At 45.8% G+C, this 23,069-nt stretch overlaps 2 protein-coding genes across 2 annotated transcripts in view; one reads left to right on the plus strand and one right to left on the minus strand.

Moving 5' to 3' along the window:
• LOC311008764 (insulin receptor substrate 1-B) overlaps positions 1–13,172 on the plus strand; it is a 38,592-nt gene extending 25,420 nt beyond the window's left edge. Inside the window, exon 4 of the mRNA XM_084002631.1 lies at positions 10,095–13,172. Coding sequence (XP_083858757.1) covers positions 10,095–10,102 — 8 coding nt within the window. The 3' untranslated portion in view covers positions 10,103–13,172. The remainder of the gene's footprint in view (positions 1–10,094) is intronic.
• A 7,901-nt stretch (positions 13,173–21,073) lies between these two features.
• Positions 21,074–22,735, minus strand: LOC311008952 (uncharacterized protein). Its single transcript, XM_084002913.1, has 2 exons — positions 22,097–22,735; positions 21,074–21,509 (listed from the first exon to the last, which is right to left on the minus strand). Exons 1-2 carry the CDS (start codon positions 22,551–22,553, stop codon positions 21,451–21,453), a joined length of 516 nt encoding a protein of 171 aa, XP_083859039.1. The 5' UTR covers positions 22,554–22,735; the 3' UTR covers positions 21,074–21,450.
• Positions 22,736–23,069: the final 334 nt, after the last annotated feature.

The raw sequence follows: 23,069 nt of genomic DNA on the forward strand, positions 1-23,069 counted from the left end.
TACAGGTGACTAAATCTGCCCGTGACTTGTTTTAGAAGACAGTAAACTGGTATCGTAACGGACAGGAATGCTGACCAGTCAGGCCAGATTCTGAAACAGCTGACTTTGGCTGAAAGTAGTTCTCTTGCAGATGTTCATAATTGCACGTCATGACGGTTGAAGGTCAGACGAGTCAAAGGTTTTTGAGTTTACGGCGACCTGCAGCCGAGATGCAGTTCCTTTATTTCTGTCTCTTTTTTTGTGCGTCAAGTAAGAAGTGAAAATGCGAACTGAATCTTTATTTGTTGCATCTGCAACACAGGGCTTCCGAGGACTTTCGGCAAAATAGAAGTTGAGTTAAAAACCCCCCAAAAATGAGGATTTAAAAAAAATTTAGTGATTGCTCAACAGCGAGCGCCCCGGAGGGGGAACTATAGACTAAACACACACAGCCTACATTTCAGTTACCTAATCCTGACACATCGACCGGGGTCCACGTTCTCTGCAGCTCTGCTCAATGTGCTCGGGAAGCCAAATTGACAAAGAGTCAAGAATTTTGTTTCAGAGAAACAACTGCAGTACATTTTCCAATCCCGACACGTGGACTTTTTTAACATTAACCCCCCCGCCGACTTCATCTCGCGAGTTCGACACACAGCCCCGCCCCCTCGAAAAAACACTCTTTTTTTTTTCCGCAGTCGAGATCGTTTAAAATCTTCTGTGCTGCGATTGAGAGAAAGAACAAACAGTCCCTCAGCCCGGCCTTACGTAACTCATCAGGGCAGATCTAATGAAGGAGCCGTGATGTTTGCTCACCGCTGCCATTATTGGTCTGAGAACGGTCGTTAACCTTTAGAGTGCTGCCTCACCTCTACGTCACCTCGGCGTCAGCGCCCGCTAATCGGGGCCTCGCTGGTCGAACTAACCGCTTCCTGTGCTCTGCGAGGCTTTCCTTATTAAATAGCCCACATTGCAGCGGGGCACAGGATGCCTGTGTGTGTGTGCGTGTGTGTGTGTGAGCACATGTGTTTTATGACTAGAAATGGTTTATTGGTTTTAAATTGATTTCTTGCTTTAGGAGACAAGTCGTCACCTTATAGTGCAGATTAGCGTTAGCATGAGTGTTTGCTCATTCAAATGCTTTTAAATAAGATATCTTCTTGCTTCATGCTAAACGACTTGAATATTAAATATCTGGCTGTTGGGAATCTTTGATCATGTTAGCTGCTAACATGCCCCTTGACTTTGGAAGCAAAGCTCGGTTGCTACCATTTTTACTAGAGAGCCACGCTCGCTGTTCGCACCTAGTTGCAGTGAAACTGTTTAAACCGGCGGGATTAACGCGGTCAGGTCATACGGCTGAACTTCTAGCGACCCGGCTTGTGGAGGATGAGTTGTAGTAGGAATGTACCAACGAGAACATATTAGCCCAGAACATGAACCCTGTACTCCCGGTGGACCCAGATGAAAGCCCCCAGCCGTATGTTCAGGCACACGTCATGTTTCTTTTTTTTTTACGCTTCACAGGAGCTCGATGCTTCTGATCGAGAGCCCCCCCCCACCCCTCTCCGCCGTTAACACAATGTTCTCCTCCGCCACGCAGGCATCACAGCGCCGAACCCCGGCAGCATTAAAAGCCTCAAATTGACAGAGCAGAGGAAATGAAGTGCAACTCTCTCTCCCGTCTGCTTATTAGTCATACGTGGTCAAGAACAAACAAAGTGGAAATAGATGGGGAGGCGGCGGCGGCGGCCGCTATATCTGTTTATGTGCCTGCTGAATTTCATTCGCCGCTAATGGAATGGTTTGCAGTCATGACCAGTTGTCATCCAGTGGAGCTGAAAGAAACGTGACATGAGTGGGTTTTTTTTTCTGTGCACGTGTTCCCACTTGTACACAACCGGCCGAGTGTTTGTAGGTGCGAACGAGCGGCCGTCATCAGTACGTGTCGACACGGTGACGATGCCTTCCGCTTTGAGACGATGGTGACGTTTTGGACTCCAGCAATAATCTGAATATGAATCATCTCCTTCTGTCCAAAACAAGGCGTGCGTCACCCTGCTGCTTCACGTCCACTTAGCCCACCTGTGTGGAAAACACCATGTTGCTGTACTCCATGTTTCTTTGTACAATGTGTGTGTGTGTGTGTGTGTGTGTGTGTGTGCATTTCTTGTCCACTCATGAGCTATAGCAATGCACTTGTGCAGCCGTGACACAAGCCAGCTCTACTCTCCACACACACACACATGCTCATTCCACGGCTTGCGGTGCGTTGACTCATACGTTACGCAGACGACAGCGCGTCGTGTTATTGTGCCGTCTGACACTTGCATCCACGTCTCCATTTAGCCTCGCTTTTACTGCCGTTCTTTGTTTTGTTTTTTTCTCTTTCTGATGTTCTTTTCTTCCCACTTTGTCAGAGAAACCAACTGCACATGCAGATTATATCTTAAAGCAGCCCGTTTGCTATAAATCACATGCTACTCTACCAACTTGCAAACCGATGATTTTGCCTACATTGAGGTCTAAAGCAAAATCCTGTATGAGTGTAAAGCAAAAATTAAAATGCAGTGAATGCTGACAAGGAGGCTAAAAAACTGCGATAAAGAGGAGACTTTTTTGTTATTATAAATGTTTGGGCCTCCTGTCCGGTGCGTGTCGGGCCGAGTGCGACAGCAGTCGGCCGTGCGTTGACTTGTGCACCCGCAGACGTCCAGATTCTAGCATGCAATCACAGCCCTGGTTCCTGCCCTTGATAGAGTAACATGAAGCGACTTGGTACAAGTGGGGCAGCTTCTCAAATGTGCCGTTGCGGTATGAAGGAGCAAGGGGGGGGGGGGGGGCTCTATTAATAATTACACAATTCATCATCAGACTGGAGCAGAGGCTAGAAGCTGGCACGTGGACACACAGAGGAAACGTGAAACATAGATTGGCATCAGTTTGTTTTAAAACACATGGGACAGGATTTCCAAATCGGCCCCCGCACATCATTTAATGATCCAAATGTTGGCCCCCGGTCATTCTCTCCATCTTCTGACTCGGCGAAAAAAAAAAAAAAAAACCCCGGTGAAGCAACGGAAGGCTGAATTTGGTTTAGTGGGGAAGTGCAGAGCGCATTTATTATTTACGGTCACGTCTCGGCATAAGAGGGAAGCTCTAAATTAATGTTGTGACAGACTCGGATGGAGGAGAAGCCGAGCAGATGTGACTGTGACCGACTTTTGTTTGGAGTGTGTGTGAGGGATCATATCCAATTATCATTTCATATCAATAAAAAATGAACTAAATTAGTTGATAATGGTAATAAACATGTAATATATGTATGTAATTGTCCTCCTAGCATCAACAGTAATTAGATACATGAGGTTAAGGTGGACTCCACCACTAGGGATGAAGACTGCTATATAAGAGTTAATTATAGGACTTAAATACATTTTGGTTATTTCTTAATTTAATTATGACTTAAAACAGAAGAAAACGTCAGCTTTAACTTTACTTTACTGACGACTTTTACTTTAGCCTCACCTGAACTGAACTTTTACCTCTTTTTTTTTTTTTTTTAAAGTGTCTGATAAGATTTCCCACAAAGGAATCCTCCTACTGACTGTTATTTGAATTATGCTGGCGGGTGAAGCAAGGCCAGAAGCGGATGTCTCAACATCGGCTCCGTCGCTCAGCTGCCTTTTTCTCTTTGCGATGGTGCAACAGCGTCTTGTGTTTCAGTGTGTTTGTCCGTCCGCGTCAGAGGGCCGCGGCGAGCTGGCATTCTGGAAAAGGCCTTACTCAGAACTCAGGGGCCCCACCTGCTGAGGCTATTACTCCACATATCACTTCACTCAAGACGCCGCCTATGCATGTGTGTGTGTGTGCGTGTGTGTGTGTGTGTGTGTGTAGGGCCATCCACATTGGCAGAAAGTGGCAGAACTGGTGGAGCGACGCAACATGCAGAGACGAGAAATCGGTGGTCTGAGTCAGCAAACAGTGAACATGTGTGTGTGTGTGTGTGTGTGAATGAGATAACATCCAAAACCCTTTAGTCCTCTTGGCTTGAGCTCTAAGAGTCCTATCCAGGGACAGGACGTCCCGCGTCAGATGTCAGTACAGTAGCCAGTTTCTTCCCCGCTGGGTTTCAACTTGTCCACAAAAGTGTTTTAAAAATAAGTTTCTCTTTTACAACCTAGAGTTGCATGCTTGACTTTTGGACCTACAGTGGGATTGTTTAGCTACAAAAATGCTCCTTTTTGAGTTGTTTGCAGAAATGTGATGCTTTTATTGGCCCGTTAAACCCAATTGCTCTCTTCGGTCATTTTAGTGGAAGGTTATGATGCAACAACAGGCCGCTAAGTCAGGAAATGTTGTTTTCGATAAACCTGATTGCATTTTTGGGCTAATTGTCGCTTTTCGGACATAGAGGGAAGTGAGGGCCGTGGATAAATATTAATTTGATGTAAAAAATAAATAAATTGATTGTAAAGTTTCTCTCAAATGAAAGAAACAACTTTAACTTCTCAAAAAAAACTGCCGACTAATTCTCTGACTATTGAGTAATCGTTTAATGAAAAAAAAAAGTGTTGCAGTCATACTTGGAGACAGCATTGTGGGTTGCACACACACACACACACACACACACACACACACACACCGGGAGGTGCAGCTTACTCCCCAGGGTCTATTTATGCTTCTTAAAAAATGGCTAAATGTCCCTCTGCCATTAACAACCTGTCGACGGTCAAGTATGTAATGGCCGACGTGCTTCGCCAGGATAACGAAACTGCAAAATGGATGTTGAGATCTCGTCCGGGGGACGATCTAAAAATACTCGGCCCGCCGAGCTGCACGTGGGCGGTGAATGCGGCTTTCCCACAAATGTGCTGTTTCCCCCCCTTTTTCCCCCCACTCAGCACTGCTGCTCTGTCTCTGTCTGTCTCTTCCTGTCCCCACACATTCCAGCTCCTCTGTGTGGCGTAACACACCCACTCAGTCTCCCACTGTGTGGCTGCACAATCAAACCAGCCCAGACTCTTGTCTTTTTTTTTCTTAAATCACAATCAAACAAAAACAAAAAAAACAGGCAGAAAAGTCAGCGTTTAATGAGTTAAAGCTATTAATCGGGCCCTTTTTCTCGCTCGCTTCCTCCGCCTCTCTTGAGATTCCGTAACACCTCGTGAAAGTCTGTCCCATGCAGCCGTGCATATACGTTACACACTCCACACCTGGATAATAGGTTGTTATGTAGCTGCAGCAAGTGTGATCGCCGGCGTTCAAAGGCGCCACGGTGCGTTTGTGTGTGTGTAAAAAAAGTGCAACGAGCGCACACAGCACTCGTCTTTCAGCGCTACCTGCTCCCCGCTGCCAACTGTGTGGCGTAATGTATGGAGCGGCTACAGCTGGACATAAAGGGGAAATGTGCTGCGTTCACTGTTCTCATAATAGGGCCGTTTGAAACCCTAAAAAAAGGCTTCCTGTCCTATTCATCGCTCGTGTTGAGTTTTTTTTTTTTTTATCGCCCTAATAGGACAACATGATCAACATGATGGTTTGTGTCCCTGCACTTCCCAGAAATCTCAACGCCGTCACCCTTTGGTTTTCTGCTCATCCATGCCGATGATCGATGCCCTTCTTGTATGTGTTCAAAACAAAGCGCTGCTGGTGTTTCTGTGAACACATAAAAACACACAAAAAAGGGCTTCCTGCGTCCCAGAATGCTGTTTCCTGGAAAGACACGTCTGATCCACGCCTGGACCAGCAAATGTAGAAAACCTAAAGGATTTACTAACCAATCCTGTTAATTATAGGTTGAAGTGTTTGTTTGTCCCTGATAATTGAAACCACAGAAGAAGAGTTCTTAATGTCGGTTGCTATGTCTCCCTGCATTTAACTTTAAAAACCTGTCTTCAGATCTGTTGTAGTGTCAGACTGGTTTAATGCATTGAGTCAGCATCCTTGACAGTCAAAGGGAGTAAATGTGAAAGCTTGCACTCTCACTAAAGCCTGTTGTCTGAGTATCAAACACCCTTTCCCTGTAGACTTTATAGAGGCTGGAGCTTCCTTTTTTGTGTCTTTCTGCATTCTTTCTAATGGCCATCAGGGGGCGACATAACGAGTGATTGTATAGAAGTCTATGAGAAAATGGCCCTAGGTCTCACTTGATTTATTACCTCTGTAAACATTGTAACCATGAGTTTATGGTTTTAATCGCTGGTTTCAAGTCTTCTTCAGTGCGGCATGGTGTTAATTTAGTAAATTATGGTGCATTTAGAGTAAATTAGACGATAAAGAAGGGAATGCGACCTTGTCCCGTCTGGTAGTTGTCTGTGTTTTGCCCTTTCTCAGTGTGTTTTCAGTTTGGGAAAGTTACTTGTAACGTTTTGGAACTTTACAATTTATTTTCAAGGCTTATAAATTATATTTTAGAACAATAGACGGGCAGACGAGGCAGCAAGTTATTTAGACCATCAGGGGTGAGGAATATAGACAAATCTATTACATTGTAATTAATTCCCATGCATTCCATCCAGTCTACCTCCCCACGCATGCAGGAGAGACATTGTTGAGTTACTATGGTTACATGCACGCTCTGTTTCTCAAAAACTTAGAAAGTATACTTAATAATTCTTGATGCATAGCTGGTTTAGCACCCTCAATCTCACTAATCAACACTAGTGCAGGTGGCTGTGGAGTTGACAGTATTTTTTCAGTATCAATCATATGTGGTTCCCCTTTTGAAAACATTCCCAGGCGCCCAGAGAAAGGAGTGTAGATTTTCATTATGTTTTGAAGAAAAATATGTGTCTGGAGTGTAAAAAGACAAAAAGGCGTTAATTCATGAGGCCAGAAAGGGGTTGAGTGGGCCCCCTGGTCCCTTAGCTTTCCTGAAAACGTGGCCCCCGGAACAATACCGTTGAAAAGCCCCGCTCTACAGGCTCGCACTGAAAGTATTAAAGCTATTTCTTGGGTGTACACGCCACTACTTGGAACCTGACGGGTGTTACACATCGTGTTACAACAGAAACAGAGTGGGTCGGGCTTGTTTTACAACGTTACTATGGGTGTCCTGATACTTTAGTTTCACCGTGAAGCTGGGTCACTGCGACCTGAATCAGCCGCTCCGAATAGAAACCCACGCCCCGAGGCGCTGCTGCCGCATGAAGAAGCAATTTTCAACCCTCTTTTACAACCGCCTTTGAAGCCCCCACGGGAGGCAACGTGCGATACTCGCGCCTTTTTTTCTCTCGTGGATGGATCGTCGCTTTAAAAGGTGTCAGATTCACGGCAAAGAACCTGCAGAAATCACACGCCGCCGCGGTCGCACCGCAAACATTATATCATCGGAAACCGACAGACTTTCTGGCATCGTCGGAATCAAACGAGGTGATACGGGAGCCGTCCCTCTGCGTCGGGCTGCCAGCGTATTTGCAGCTGTTCCCGGTCCCGGCTCAAGTTGTACCTCTGGAAGCGAGTGTAATAACAGTACATGTAACGTCGCCAGCAAGATAAATTGCTGCCATTGTGGAAAAAAGCAGTTTTTTTACATCCTTACAATAATGTAATTTCCAGGAGGAACTTCCTAGCTTCCCTCAGCGTGAGTGCCGGGTCACACGGAGCTGGCGGTGGAAGAGAAATCTCTCAAGCTACACAATTTTTTAGAATTGTTTTTGTTGCCTGAATGCAAATCACAGATTATTGCATCCAAGTAGGATCCTGGTTTCTGCCTCGGGGCTTATGAAAAGATGTGATGTAGTGATTAACACTGGGGGGGGATTTCCACTCATTCATCTTCCCCCATGTGAATCCTGTAGAGTGAACCACTGGTGTGTCTTTTTTTTTATTAAAATATGATTTAACTCAAACTGACCGACTGACCCGTGCACTCGGTGACTCACATCGCGTTGCCTCGGCCAGCTCCGGGTCCCGCGGGAGGCGGCATTGGAAATGACAGACTGACGACCACGAGTTACGACCGGAGCAAAGGGTGGCTTTCAGATTTAGACTGCCCTCGATTGAGACATCTCATAGACCCAGACTCTCCTAATTACACACACAGGCGGCTAGAGAACAGTTATTGGCGAGACACAGGCTTGCGGAGGCAGATAGCCTTGTCAAACCTCTTGATTTAAACAGTCTGGTTGAGAAAAAAGGGGGAAGAGAAAGCACACAATCCTCCCTGCCGTCATTATTACATCGATTTGCCCCCAGATGGAGAAACGATGCAAGGGGAATGAATGAGATCGATGGACAAAACCGCCAAGGGAGGGTCGGACCCAGGGAACGGAGAGCAGGGGGGAAATGAGAAGGCTATATTATGATTGGGCTGGAAACGTCTCCTGTGTCGTTGCATGTGCGTTGGGATGTTTCTCTGTATAATTCCCCGTGTCTGTGTTTGAGGAAAGGTCATCATTAAGTGAATGTCATCCGCATAATTATAGTATCATGCTCTGTGTGTGGGTTCATGTGTGCGTCCATGGCATTGCACCAGTGCGTTACTGGGCCGTCTCCTCCGGTGCCTCTGGTTGGTTGACTGGATTGTTTGTGTTTCTGTTTTTTTTTCTCTCGAGCTGGTCGACTGAATGGGGGGGGGGAGGGGGGGGCAGCTCCAGGCCGTCATGGCTTTGCCGTCTGGCGGCCACCGTCTGTGCTGAGGGGGGCTAAATATAGCTCACTGCACCAGGAAGAGGACTTACTCTGGAGAGAGAGAGGGAGAGGGAGGGGCAATAAATATAGAGTACCCTCATGCAATTAGAGAGTCAAGCATTGCTGGGAAATTTTTCGGGAACTCGGGGAACTCTCTCTCTCTCTCTGTTCTCTTTACCAGCTTTGTGCATTTGTTATGTTGGCGGCCTGAGTGCCTTTGGCGCGAGTCGTCGTCACATCCCACATAAATCAACCCAGTTTAAAGGGCAGCGACTATCTCTACATGGGTAGTCATGATCTAATGCTACAATGTCATTATGAGCATTATCGGGAGTTTAAAGGGCCGTGCTGTCTCGCAGGTTAATTGCATGCAACGCTGGTTCGAAATAGGTCGGATAAAATGTGTGTCAGCCAGTGTATTCTGCATAATTTAATTCCACATTCAGATTTGCCGGTTGGCTCGTAGCAATGTAGGATAATAAACTCTCCAGTAGCTCGTCTCCTTCCACAGGTGGAGTGGGTTGCAAAACAAAAATGTCTGCCATGCTGTTGTTGTTGTCAGGACATTATGAGGCTGTGTTGCTGTGACGACGCACTGCACGGCTTAACGCTCCCAACACCTCGCACCTGTTGTGTCAGGAGAGATCTCATAATGCAATCTCACTATTGTGACGTTACGGCCAAAGGTTTCCCGAAGGTGTGTCACATTATTGTGAGCCTTATCAGAGTTCATGTGGGTTTAAAGGGCTGATATCTCCCAGAATTCCGCCTCTCGAAAGGTGTTTCACACGACATTTCGATCATGCTGACCCTCAGTGCCACCATTACGAGCCTGATCACTAAAGAGTCTACTAGTCTCCTCACACAGTTGTCAACTTTCGCCCGGGACGGACCAAAATAACAGCAAGGGGCCGTAAAAAACGAGCAGATGGCCCGCCTGACGCCATGTGATTCGTCTGCTCTCTCCACTCTGGAGCAGAATTATCATTAAGTCTGCATTCCCGCTAATCCCATCAACCGTGCAAACAAGGCCAGCAAAGACTTGTGCGCGCTGTTGGCACTCAACCTTTTTGAATTATTACGCAAGTGGCGAAGCGCACCTCCGTGCTCATATATCCACCGTGATGTGAAGGAGCTGAAATGACAAAACTGAACTTTCAAATGTGTTCCCCCTCGCCTCGCCTGCAGCTATAGGTGTCCCGACATTCTCTTTCCCCCGCCGTTCCCCTTTATCGCTTTCTTCCTGTCGTTTTCCAGCTGTTTGGCTTTAGTGTTTATTACTGTTGTCCGCTGTAGGGTCACTGTGTTCCTAGGCTGATAAGCAGACACTGATAACTTACATTAGGTATGATAATTACCTTGATAAGGAAGAGACACTGTATATGCATGTCATAATATTTATTTCTACTCCATATCTGGGTTATTGTTTATGCTGCAGTTGACCAAACAATCTCCTCTTTCTGTTTCTCTTTTTTTCCCAGAGTGCTGATGTCAGAGCGTCGTCCTTTGGGAAACAATCTGGTGCCACTCAGAGCTTCAAAGCTCCGCCTGTTCCTCCTGTGACAGCCAATCACACTGAGAGAGCAGCTGGATCGGACACGCCCCTGAAGCACTTTGACAGACTGATGAAAGAACCCCCCCCCTTCGCTTACATCTTGTTGGTTGTGGAAACCAACGGGGATGTGTGCCAAATGACATTCTTGAAAAGCTATTTGCTGCTCTCATTCCTTCAGTGAAAGCCAATCAGAGAAGGGTACAAAAAGTGGAGATTGGCGAGGTTTTTTTTTTTTTTTTTCAAGAGTAAAATTCTAATCATTAAGAGTGTAAAGGTGGAAATTTAGTGAATGGATGAGAAAATTAATAGAATTATATATCTGCTCAAAAAGTGCCTCATTTTCAGATTGTAGCCATTTTACAAAGAACTTAGTCTCGACCAACTGAAGCTTTGGGTTTTATTGGGGGGGGATTTGTGCTTGATTTGATGTAGTTACAAAAAGAAAAATGCAGCAGAAGATATATATAAAAAGGGGGGTAGCACTGGTGTGAACCTGTTGCTGCCTTCATGTCATATGGGATGATTCTGGTGTTTACAACTTGCGAGCAACAGTTGAACATGATGGGTTGAAAATACTGCGCATGCTCAATATAACACTATATTTACTTAGTGGAAAAGAGAATTTAACATTCATAACTAAGACTTGTATGTTGGCATGAACAGTATTTAAAATTCTGAGACTGGAACTCGCAATGAATCCCGTATAACACGAACGCTGTTGCTAACGGTAATAATGATGATAGTACTAGCCAACCTGCTGGACTTCCTGTCTACTGTGAGAAATATTAGCGTAGCCTTTGTTAGCATTCGGCTCGTTGTGACTTGCGCTGCTTTTATTCTGTCTTTTTCTCTCTCTCTCTCTGTTTTTAACAAAGCCATACACCTAAAGTATTAAACACACAGGCTTGAAACAAAAAAAAGGCACTTGTAGCAGGGGATACAGTAGCTCGCTAGTTAGCTAACGCGAGCTAGGTCAGATTAACATATTAGCATCGTGCCCAGGGCATGAATTCAGCGTTCCTGCTGACCACAGCTCAGGTTGAGACCCCTGATACAGAGCCAAGCAATCCCATTAGTGCTATTAGCTCCAGACACTTGTGTCTCGTTTAATCCAATTCGTCTCAGGATGCTAAATAACATTAGGTACATACACGCCGGGGATAGAGACCCTATCAATAGCCATGCTAATGCTAGCTTTGTAGCAGTCAGCACACTGCCTTCTGCACCGGAAAGGGGGTCAGCTCTTATTTCACTTCTGTCAGTGCAAAAATAATAAATGAAACTGCTTATTTGTTCTCAGTTATTTTATCAATTAAGTAAGCTACAAAAGGATTTTACACTTTTACATTTTTAAACTGGTTGAATTGAAAGTGCTTTGACTCCAAATCCTTCTTTAGGACTCTGTTTCTGTCTCCTTCCCGCCCTCCTTTCTCATCTTTTGCTTAGCTCTTACTTTAATCTCCGCTATGCATCAGCACTTAAGTGCCTGTCTGTCCTTTTTATCTGTCTGTCTCTCTCTCTGCCCCGTCTTAGCAGCTAGCACTAATAGGGCTGTCCTAGCAGAATATATTAAGTCTATTTTTGTGTCTATTTTTGTCTCTTTTTCGGCTGTACAGTTCTCATGAAATAATTATGTTTGTTCGGTGTGACGATCTACCAGATGACGGACAGCCACGGCCCTAATAGGAGGAGTTTTTGGACTGTTTTCTCTTTGCCGGTAATGGAGGGCTTAATCGTCGCAGGGCCGTCCGTGCCAAAACACAACAACAACAACATAAAGACTTAACTCCAGCAGCACCTCAAGAAGCAACCTTCAGCTCTCAAGCCTGGATATATTGCTTTGTTTTGTTTTTAAAAATAATGTAACCTTTTGTGTGTCGCCCCCCCCAACCCGTTGTTGTCATTTGCAGCGGGGCTGGGGAGGCATATCTGGCCGCGCAGTCTGCTAATGTGACACTTGGAGATAAAGGTCACCGTGAGGACTTGCGTACGCTTTAACCTTGAATTTGCCTGCGACTTTGAGCAGAGGATTCAAAAAAGAAAATGCATGGCGAGGAAGAAGAAGGCCACCGCCGGAAAAAACCCCCCACAAAATGTCTAAATACGCGTGCGTCTATGTAGCTCCTAATTGTACTCATGTGTTCGTCTGCCTGTCTTGGGAAGTTCATGAACTCGCTCGCTGTGGTCACATGACTCTCGGGGGGCCTAGAGCATAACAATGCAGCTTTATTATGAACAGATTGGGATCTGTGGTTGGAATTGCCTGTAATGGCAGCCAATGCAGAAGTAGGTGGGAGGGGAAAAAACACAATTGGACTTCATCACCTAAATCTCAGACTTTCACGCACAATTTATGGGGCAAACACACGGTGACACAATGTTTCTAATGTCTTTTTTGGAGATGTTCTCATGAAACTCAGCAGTTTTCAGCCAAATGATTGAAGGTACTTGTAGATTAGAAAAGGAAAATGTAAAAAAAACACAAAAAAAACAGACTTTCAGTCCTGACATGCGGACATCATCATCCTGCCGTCCGGAGCCCTCTTTGAGCTCTGAGCATCCCGCGACCGTTTTGAATGAACACTTTTAATTCTTTGTCAAACAGCCTGCATTCTGGAAGATGGAGAAGTGCTTGATGGCGGCCACATATCATGACTAAAGGTCCTTTGGGAAGACGGACAGGGTTCAAGAGTTTTAAGTGGCTGTATGATTTCTTTGGTTGCGTCGGTTAGCGAGTACATAAAATGTGCTGCAAAGTGCTGCTGCTGTTCTAAATTGTTTTGTTGTTTTTTTTGTCTCTTCCTCCTGTTTCCCCCTGTGGGATGGTACTGAATGGGAATGTTGTGAGATTTGCCATTGATGTAGACAGTTTTACTTCTGTTGCTTTAGTGAAAAAAAAAAAAAAATCAGACTAAAAGGAGAAAAAAAAAGTCAAACAGCAAAAAAAAAAACTTGTGGTTTCTTTTGTTTCTGTGACTGGCTGCTAAGTTTCCTTCTAGAGTGATGTAATGTGGATGATTGTTTAAAAAAAAGAGAGAAAAACAACAGTGCTACTGATTTGAGGGGGGGGGAGGAGAGCGGGAAGACGCTGCAATTTACGGGCTGAGGCAAGTGTGAACATCTGCGTGAAATGCCACAGACGCGGGCGGGCTCATGCCCCTCCGCACACTCGCCGTCTTTGACTCACGTAGATGCCCGCGACCGCAGCAGATGTCACACTGTAATGTGGAAAAGAAAACAGCCTTGATTGTTATCTGCACGGCCCTCCTCTGCTGCGTTAGTCACATCCACCCCTCCCATTGATAAGATCATTTTGCACTGGAAGCTGGCAGGTGGCCAGTGGAGTTAATCACACGTCTTACTGGTAATTTGACCAACGAGCTCCCCCTCTGTCTTATTCCATTCCGCCCTCTCACTCGGCACTCGGTTAAATTAAATAAGCTCTTTTTTAGGCACGATGAATCCGTGCTTCTTTCCCCCTCTTGTTAACATATATGAGCTCTTGTATCATTCTCGTCCACAGATGGCCAGGTAACTCGACCCCAGACAGAGGCACCGTAGGAATTAATAGAAATGAGAACACACACACACACACAGAGAGGAGGCCTGCACCTGCAGACCATCTCACTTCCCTCACCGAGTGGAAATAAGGTTAGCGTGGACAATAAAAGGGTCGGTTGCATCTGTATGGGAAGGGAAACAAGCCGCCACACACCCACACCAGAAGGGTGACTGAAACCTACACTCTTTACACTCACATCCTAAACAAAGTGACTCCCGGTTGGATTTCAAGCCCTACTTCACATGCATTATGGCGTCCAGACATTTCTCTTTTCCCCCCATAATGTATGATGCACAAGCAGTGCTCCTGTTTCACCGGCAACCGTTTCCTGAATGAATGAACTCATCACGAAACATGATTTTTCCCCCTTATGACGCAATGGAAGCCTTTCATCCTTTGGTTGATACGAGAAGTCAAACACTGCTCTTGGATAAGGAGAGAACAGGGGATGGGGCGAATGGGCACAGCTGCCATCTGGTTGTCGTGGCGACGGGCAAGCGACAATGCCTGCGTCTGCTGTGGTGGCAGCATCTCCGGTCAAGACGAGGGAGTGAAAGAAGAGGAGGAGGAGGAGGGTGGGGATGCTGGCCGGGGGCCAGGGGGAGAGGACACAGAGTTCAGTCACGGAGAGGTGCGCTGGATGGAGGCCAACAGGTGAACCTGTTGTGTCTGAGCGGGGGCGGGTGTACCATCTCCTCACCGCCAGTGCGAGTGTGTGATAGTGTAGCTTTGTAAACACACCTACATGCAGCAGTTGGCACAAAGCGGCAGGAACGGACTCAATAACCTCGCTCCCAGGGGGGGAAAACACAGTCATGTCAAAATAAGAGCACAGTGTTAAACACAGGGCTGTTAAAAAACGTGGAAACTAAGATTATATAGACTTTGTAGAAAACGCTTGCGTTTTTCATCGTGGTGTGTTTTATTTTAAAAGGAGGGGGGCTTTACACGACTGCTTAGCCTGTGAAAAGAAAGTGGTATAAAGGGGTGATATAAATCTGTCTTGGCCTCTTTGATGGGGTTGAGAGTGCTTTTTCCCCCCCCTCCATGGCGTTTACATCACCGCTCCCCGGCCTTACAGAGCACGAACAGCCCGTACTGCTACATGTTGGCAACAATACAGGAAGTCTTCCTGCCTTTATGACTTCCTCCATAGCTCAGACCACAGGAAACTCGCTGGATGTAGGACACGGAAATAGCTTTTGCTCCCATAGCAGATGTGGGAATGTTAATGTAGGCCCAAAATTGCTTCCTTCCCATTATTCGTATGTATTTCAAGTGGTGGGGTGGTGAGGTAAGATACAGAAAGTGTGCACCTACAGGTTTGCAGCGTTTTCCCCTTCAGGTTGCCATAATAAACACAGGTAATAGTGTGTTAGCTGTGGTGAACTTAGTGTATGTTGACTGAGCCAATAAAACCCCGGATTATAGTCTGTACACTGCAAACTGTCTCAGCTAATCCGTCTAACTTTCCCTCCCTCCCCCCCTGCAGTCCTTACATATAGGTTTACGGGCAAAGTTAATCACTCTGTAAAGTTAGTTTACGCACAGAGTCGTGGTCAAACCAAAGTGGATCCCATTGGCTGGCTGCGTCCCCTGCATGGCATGTGAGGTAATCTGAGCCACACATACCACAGCCGATGCAACCGTTTTCTAATGTATTTCCAGTTCTACTTCTCCTCGCCGCCCCCTCTTTCACATAGTGTACTTAGCCAAACAAAAAGCCTTTCTCTGTCTTCCCCTACCCTCCCCTTCCTTTCTCCCCCCACCCACCAACCGACGCTCACCCTCTCTCGCCCCGTACGAGAATGTTTGCCGTGATTATGGATTTGTCTCTATTTCAGGCTACATGCAAAAATGACATCCGTCACTCGGTAGTTGCTGGCTTGTCTGGGGGGGGAAAAAAGAAAAAGGGAGGTTTAAACTGTAAAAATAAAAAGTGCCACATGGAGTGAGTGAGTGAGGGAAAACGAGAAGGGGAGGAGGAGGTGAGGAGGGCGTTTTGGGGGAGTGGTGGTGGGGGAGACTGTGAGGCCTCTGTGCTTTTTTTCCCCCCTTGAAAGCTCCCTGAAAACCACAGACACATGGTACAGAATTCCCCTCACAGTAGGAGAGGAGGGTGGCGGAGGGAGGGAGGGGTGGGGGGGGGGGGGGGGGGCATCTTTGCAAGAGAACACCACACTGTCTGTGTGATAAACACACACACTCGGGACGGAAGGGAGTGTGTGAACCAGACGGAACGCTCGGCTACACAAAAGGCGGTGCAGAAAAGAGAGGGGAACTTCGAAGGAGCCGGCAGGCCAACGCCTTGACGTGTGGAAACCTCCAAACATCATATCACTTTAATACCTCTCAGGCCTATGGGAAAGTGCATGGTCCCACTTTCCACGGGTATTGGTATGGTGGTGGTGATAGGAGGGGGTCGGGGGTCTTAATCCAATGTACAATGTGTTTAACTTTGACTGACAGATCCCTCAAACCCTCCCACCCTCTCCTCACGTTGGGGCCCCTTTTGAGCTCATAGATCTAGGACAAGCGTAGAGCTGGTATTTAGGTGGCGTTGGCTGACTGAAAATAAAGGTTAAGGGTCAGGTGGTGCGTTAGGATCTGCGACGTGAGTTTAGCGCAGACTCAGTGCCCCTTGAAACCGGAGGCTTGGTTGGCTGATTGATAATGGATGGAAGCAAAAAAACTATTTTTCTCTTCATTTTTCTCTCTTTTTTTTAAACTCAGAAAGACCAAAATCCATAACATTAATTTGCTAATTTATCTAAAATCCTCTGAATTATTTTTGCTTCAAAAGTTATGTGGTGTAGCCCGAAAGGACACCACAGCATGAGAACTAAAACAGAGTACATGAGGTCACACGTGGGATTAAAGAGAGAAGAAGAAAGGAAAAATGGATGGGTATCGCCATCTACTGGAACATCTGGCATCTGCTCTTGCTGTAAATGCAGATTAGGTCACCAATGCATCGCCAATGCAGCTGCCGATACAGATAAACAGTGTGGCAACACCATGAAAGGGACATGAAACAAACTAATTCCATTAAAGTCTATTTGCTCTATGGCTTAAAAATGCCTTCTAATGGAGGGAAAGATCAGGTTTTTTCCCCCTCATAGCGTGTTAACCAAGACACCAGCGTGCTGGGACTCTCCTTGTGTGCAAAGAGGAGGTGGAAAATCTGTGTCAGCATGCTGGATGGCCACTGCCTGCCTGGGAATGAGGACACAAGGAATGGGAATACAATCAATTTATAAAAAGCCTCAAGTATGACCTTGTTCGGCTCTCCCTCCTCGTACTTGACATTACATTATGCAAATCATTCGCCAAATGAGGCAAAAGTTATGCTCCGAAAAAACCACATTCGACCTCTTATGGATTTTCCACTCATCATAAAGTTCCTACCAGGAGAAGAGGAAGACTCGAGGTCAGAGTTGGAGGATGTTGTTTTGATGAGAAATGCTGACTTAGCAGTCATGAATTACAGTAGATAATAGTTGCAGATAATTCCCAGCATGTTGTCACGCCAGATGAGTGGTTTCACCATGAAGGAGACAATGGGGAAACCCAATCTGAGGCCATCCTTGGGAAACTATTTGAAAAGCAATTTATTTCCCAGAGTCCAAGGTGTCTTCAGATATCTCCTAACTAACAGTCAAAGACTCAATATTGAGCTCAATATCATATAAACTGGATTAAAGCAGACATTTTTTGTGTTCAAAAAGAAGTTGCCATAGTCGCCATTTAATTGTCTGTTCAGCTAATAAATTGTTAAACTAATAATTTGACCCCCAGGCTCTGGTTGTAATTATTAACGTAATCTTTCCCCATTTGGATTATTGGTTAATTTGTTTGTTGCACTATGATTATCCTAAGCAATGTGAGATTCATTTAAAAAAACATCCAATAATTCAGTCATTTTAAACAAAATCACAAGCGCTTTTCCAACTTTTATTGGGATTGTTCCAAAAACATGACAATTTAAACAGGTTCCTCTCACATCTCAACTCAAGGATGTGTTTCCAGTCGATCTCCGTAGATGATCTAGATCTAACAGATCCTCGCTAAGTGTCTCACTCTTCGTGGTATTGGTTGACAAAACAGACACATTAAAAACCCCACTTCCACTTCCTTCATTATCCACGTCTAAATTGATGATGATTTCCTCGCTCCTAACACCCAACTTGTTTCCCTCTACAGCATCAGGACCTCGGCTCTTGTTGAGCCTATCATCCTGAGAGATGAAGGTCCTTTGGCCCTTCCCTTCTTCTTGCTTGGTTGTAGCTGTAGTAGTTGGAAAATAATCCTTATCGGCCGGCGTGATTGGGGTCTGGGTTGTAGCCGTGACACCACTCAACGAGGCACTTCCGAGAATGTCATCGTATGTGACGCCGACGACACTGGCAGGCTGCTTGGACGGCCTTGGCAGCCGGACTATGGCTGCATTTCCAGGTGTTGGACTGGACTCACTGAAATTTTTGCCTTTTCCCAGAACACGAGTGCCCCTCACGGTGCTGCTGGCAGGGCTGTAGAGCAGGCTTGCCATCTTTGCATCAAATTGGGTTTTGTAGGGCCAAGATTTTGGGCTAGATCCAGTTTCGGGTTTCCCTGCTGATCTCAGATTCACTGAGGAGGGTCTGTGACTGTCTGGATTTTGCTCGTGTGTTTTGTTTTTTGCATGTCCGGTTCTGTTTTGAGGCAGAAATCCTAAGAATGTGTACATTTTGGGTCTCTTTTTGTATTGTGTAATGCTTGCAGCTGAGCCGATGTTTCCTTCCGTCTTTAAAGGTGGCTTACGGTCTTCACTTGTGTGTCCATGGTTGCTTTTTGGTTGCCAGATCTGGGAGCTAGGTTTAAAACTCTCAAAACCCTGCTGGACTCTGGCAGACTTGTCTGGCTCACTGACTAAAGATTTGGCTCCCTCGAGTGGTCGAGTGCCAAATCCTTTGATACCATATATTCTTTTGGAGACTTTGAACCGTCTGCGATCCGGGCCGCTGTCCACGCCGGCGTCGCTCTCAGGTAGCAGAGGCCGGGCTTTGAACGGCCTCGGAGTAGTCTTGGTGTGGACGAGATCTAAAGCTTGAGAAGGTGGGGAGTAAAAGGTGGGTCTTGGCTCAACTTTTGCTGGTTTATATGCTTCTCTGTGGCCAAAGCTATACTTAGGGGAGAACGGGTACACATTTGTGGTTTTATAGTCCTTCCCTTTGTCGAAGCCGTATCGTTTAGAGTTTGCGCTTCCATTGGGGTCAAATCCTCTGATGCCATAGATGCGTTTGTTGGCTTTTCCAGGAGTGGGAACATGCACTGGTGCTCCCGTGGTCGTATCACCGACTCTACTGACTACCGACTTACTGCTGCCAGTGGCATAGTCACCCTGGAAACCTGCATGAGGCGCAGAGACAAACCCCCCATCGATCTGAGCACCATAATGGGCCGCATTAGCATTGTGATACAGTGGTTTGGCATAGTCAGAGAGATGTTGTGCTTCCTTGATTGGGTATTTTCTTTGTAACCGTATAACATTTGGAGAAAACCTGCTGTAAACCTGCGTATCGGAGGCTCTTTGCTCATGTGGTGTTGTGGAAAAAAGGCCGGGTCCATCACCAGTGACTGTGTGAGCCATCTCACGTCCGCCCAGAGAGGTCTGGGGGTCCTTAAACAGATACGACTGGACCTGTTTGCGCCTCGGTGTCTCGCTGCTACTCGCCAAGTGCAACCCCTGGGAGGAACCGGCGATGTATGATGTCAGTCTGTCTGGGATGCTTTTAATAACAGAGGCGTCTAAGCTGCTGCTGATGGATGGCACGCGAGGGGCAGTCTGACTTGGCGAGCCGAAAAATTTGCTTGATTGAATCCCGCTAGATGTGCTCCGCGGCCCGGCCACAGCGAGCCCATTTGTCTCTTTATTGCCACCATAAAGCCCTCTTGAAGTTGGCAGTGAAGCGCTCCAATAGCCACCAGTCTGGGAAGAAATAAGAGGAGGAAAGTCATTTCTGGGAGCTTTTTCTTTGATGTGGGATTTCTGAGCATCTCTTGGGTCCCAGACTTGTGGAGGGCTGAAGGTCTGATGAAAGGGTCTGGCAGTCTCTTTGCGAGATGGTTTTGTAATGATCACTCCGCTCTGCACTCGAGATGTTCCTGACCGTCTGTCATCTGGGCGGTATTGATTGTAACTAAAGCGTCCTTCTGTAAACTGTGGAGGGTTTGATTGATGGTCAGTGATTGACGGCCTTTCTCTACGATTCCAGCTCATCCCAGTTTCACCATTAGCTCCAGCCTGGAGCGACGACAGACCAGTATACAGGGGACGGTGTTGACTGAGCTGAGAATTCAGTCGTCTCAGGATGATGTGGTTCCCTCTATTTTCCACTTCGGTTGTTATGGGACTGGCTGGAAGAGGAAAAAGAAGGCGTGCATAAGAAATAGGTTCTTTCGAAAGCTGTTTTTACACTTTGATATTGCATGTTTACTTTAGTTCAATATAACTTCAACAGCAGATCTGCATCCAAATGTGTTTACGTAAGTAAAAATGAAGTCCGTATCCCTCCACATTGTTGTTAATTTGCCAAGAGAAAGCCCAATCCTGGCTCCACGTAACCCAATCGGCCGACACATGCATCATGACATTTTTTGGGAGAGCCGTTAAGACGAGCATTAGCTCACTGGATTACTGGGTTTGGCAGATAGTGCCTCGTTTGTCTTGCTCACCTCTTGCAGCATCTGAACACATGATAAACGGCATGACAGCTGCACAGAGCAGCGCCAAGGCAAACATGAGTCTGCAGAAGGGGGAAAAAAAACACAACACCCACAGGAGCCATTTATGAATCATAATGATGTCACCAACCCCTTTTTCAGGTTTTATGAATACACGTGTGAAAAAGCTGGTAGTCACCTTGAGTAGAGAGCAGAACTTCCTAACATGATGAGCAGGTTTTTAGGATTGTTCCAAAAATAGGACCTTAAAATGACTTGCAGTAGTGTTGTCAATCCATGCGTTTCACATTGAGCTCTGACGCTCTGCTGCTGTTCCAGGGTCTGATTGGATGCAATGCTGTTCACCTGGCCTCAAGTCACCCACTTCCCCTAGACTGTCTGTGAAGACTAGTATCCCATTCTAGCCCATTTCATGTTAAATACTTCCTGCCTAATACTTTGCCTCCTCCTTGAAGTTGACTTTGTACATTTTACTTTGAACTGCAGACTTAATGCAGTCATTTTAACTGTATTTTTGCACACACACATATACACACAGGCCAAAACTAGGCCACTGTTTGGATTTTCTTCAATTATGTACACACCAACTGACCCAGACTCCCATCAAAAAAGCTTCAAAGTGAGATGAAACCAGAAATAATTTATTTTTCCATATAATATTTGACAATATTCCAAAAATAAAATACACGAATGAAAAGAATAAATATCACATACATAAGTGCACTTTGGCAATTCAAACATTATCCACTTTTTCCTCGTTCGAGTGAAACAGTCACATAATAAATGAGACCCTGGGTCTCAATGAGATTACCTGTATAAATAAAGGTTAAATAACAAATAGTGGTCATCATTGAAACAGGCAATCGCAAGGTTGAAAAGCTGAGTTAAATAATTGTTGACTGTGTCTTGTCTTTCCTCATCACAAGTCCAAGCTGTGAAGGAGGTCCGTTTAAAATAAATATAGTATCACATCATGCAGGGTATCTTTGTGGACTCCTTAAAACATGTGGCAGGACATCATGGCGAAGTCCCTCAAGTCTTCATTGGTCATACAGTCTGTTAAAGGAAAACAGGACACGTAAGAAAAAGAAAACTTTCTGTTAAGAGTCAGTTACTTATTTTAGAAACTAAAACAAGCAAAGAACACATAATGGCTACTCTGCTCTAGACCATTTCTGTGGTGTTTTTTAAAATGACTTTCAGTACCATGAAAAGTGCTCTATAAATAAAAAGAAAAATAATATTATGAATATTATTTAAAAAGTTAAACTTTGTACTATATCACCAAGCTTGATGTGGTTATTATTATTATTATTATTTGTCAATTTATAGGCTTAAATAAAAACAAAAGTATATAATTCAATTGCCTGCTATTAGTGGAATGTAACGAAGTACAAGTAACTTGCTTCAAGTACCATTTTTTGCTACTTTATACTCAGGTAGAATGTCAAAAGTATAACTTTTACTTTGAGTATTTGTGTCACACATTGTTACTATAACTGAGGCCAAGTAAAGGGTCCCTCTTCCCCAACTTTTAATTTTTTATGTTTTTTTTTATCCCTCTCACACTAATCTAATTACTTAGACAACAACATGACACCTTCAACAACTCATTTCTGAACCAAAGTCTACTGTTAACTTACTTTCTCCCCTCTGCCGTGAGCTCTTCCCACTAATCAACCTCCAAAGTTTCCTACACGACCACCGGAGGCTCGCGCCTCTGGAGCCGGTGGATGAGTCGCTCTCCTCGGCTGGAGTCTCGGGATACTCCTCGGTGTCATCACAGTCCGGCTCGTCCTCCTCTTCTTGGTCGAGGACTCCCGAAGCCAACAGCCGCTCCAGGACGCGCTCGTCCACCCTGAGCTCGACCCTCACCTTCCCCTCCCCGGGTATGCGCGTGGTGCGTCGGCACAGCGGGCAGACGATGAGCGCGCCCCCGGACTCGTCGCCCGGACGACGCGCCTCGTCGCGCGCCGCGGTCCGCGCGAGGGCCAGCAGGCAGCTTTCACAGAAGCTGTGTCCGCAGTGGAGCTCCCGGGGACACCGGCGCCCCCCATTGTAAGTCTGGTAACAGATACCGCACTCGTGCTCGGAGTACATCCCGCTGTCCGGTCGCTTCGAGGTCTGAATGGAGGAAGAGGTGATCCGTCTAGACTTATTATAACTCAGGGTGCGTGGGAGGAAGGGAGAAACCGGAGGACTTGAGCCAAATAAACATGAGTCATCAAGCGCCTCATACTGGTGACACAATCATACAATGAGTGATCCTTCAAATACAGGAAGAGCCAAACGCCAAGTGGAAGCTGATGGAGGACTTTATAACGAGTGTGTGTGCGTCTGTTTATGTTTGTGACGTGACGTCAGCCTTTCCTCTCCATGGTAATCCCCAACGAGGCTCCTCCTCCAGCATGAACTCCTTTCATGGTGATTTCCGATCAAACCAACAATCACAAGATCGTGCACGTTATTAAACTGACTGTAAAAGGTGCTTTTTCTTGTCTTTGGCCTCAATGACAGTAAAAGAAAACTTCCCCTAAAAAACTGATTATTCAAAAGTAAATGTATTTAATAGTGTTGTAGGTGTTTAATTTGTTTCATTATTAAATAACAGTGAAA

This window comes from Eutrigla gurnardus (genome assembly GCF_963514095.1).
Source record: "Eutrigla gurnardus genome assembly, chromosome: 23".
NCBI classification, from domain to species: Eukaryota; Metazoa; Chordata; class Actinopteri; order Perciformes; family Triglidae; genus Eutrigla; species Eutrigla gurnardus.

What these genes read in the sequence shown, in the direction of transcription:
- LOC311008952 (XM_084002913.1), bottom strand. Translation starts at nt 22,553, where the DNA reads ATGTACTCCGAGCACGAGTGCGGTATCTGTTACCAGACTTACAATGGG. An exon ending in CTCACGGCAGAGGGGAGAAA is followed by an intron (nt 21,510 to 22,096) that starts GTAAGTTAACAG and finishes TTCCTTTAACAG; the next exon opens with ACTGTATGACCAATGAAGAC.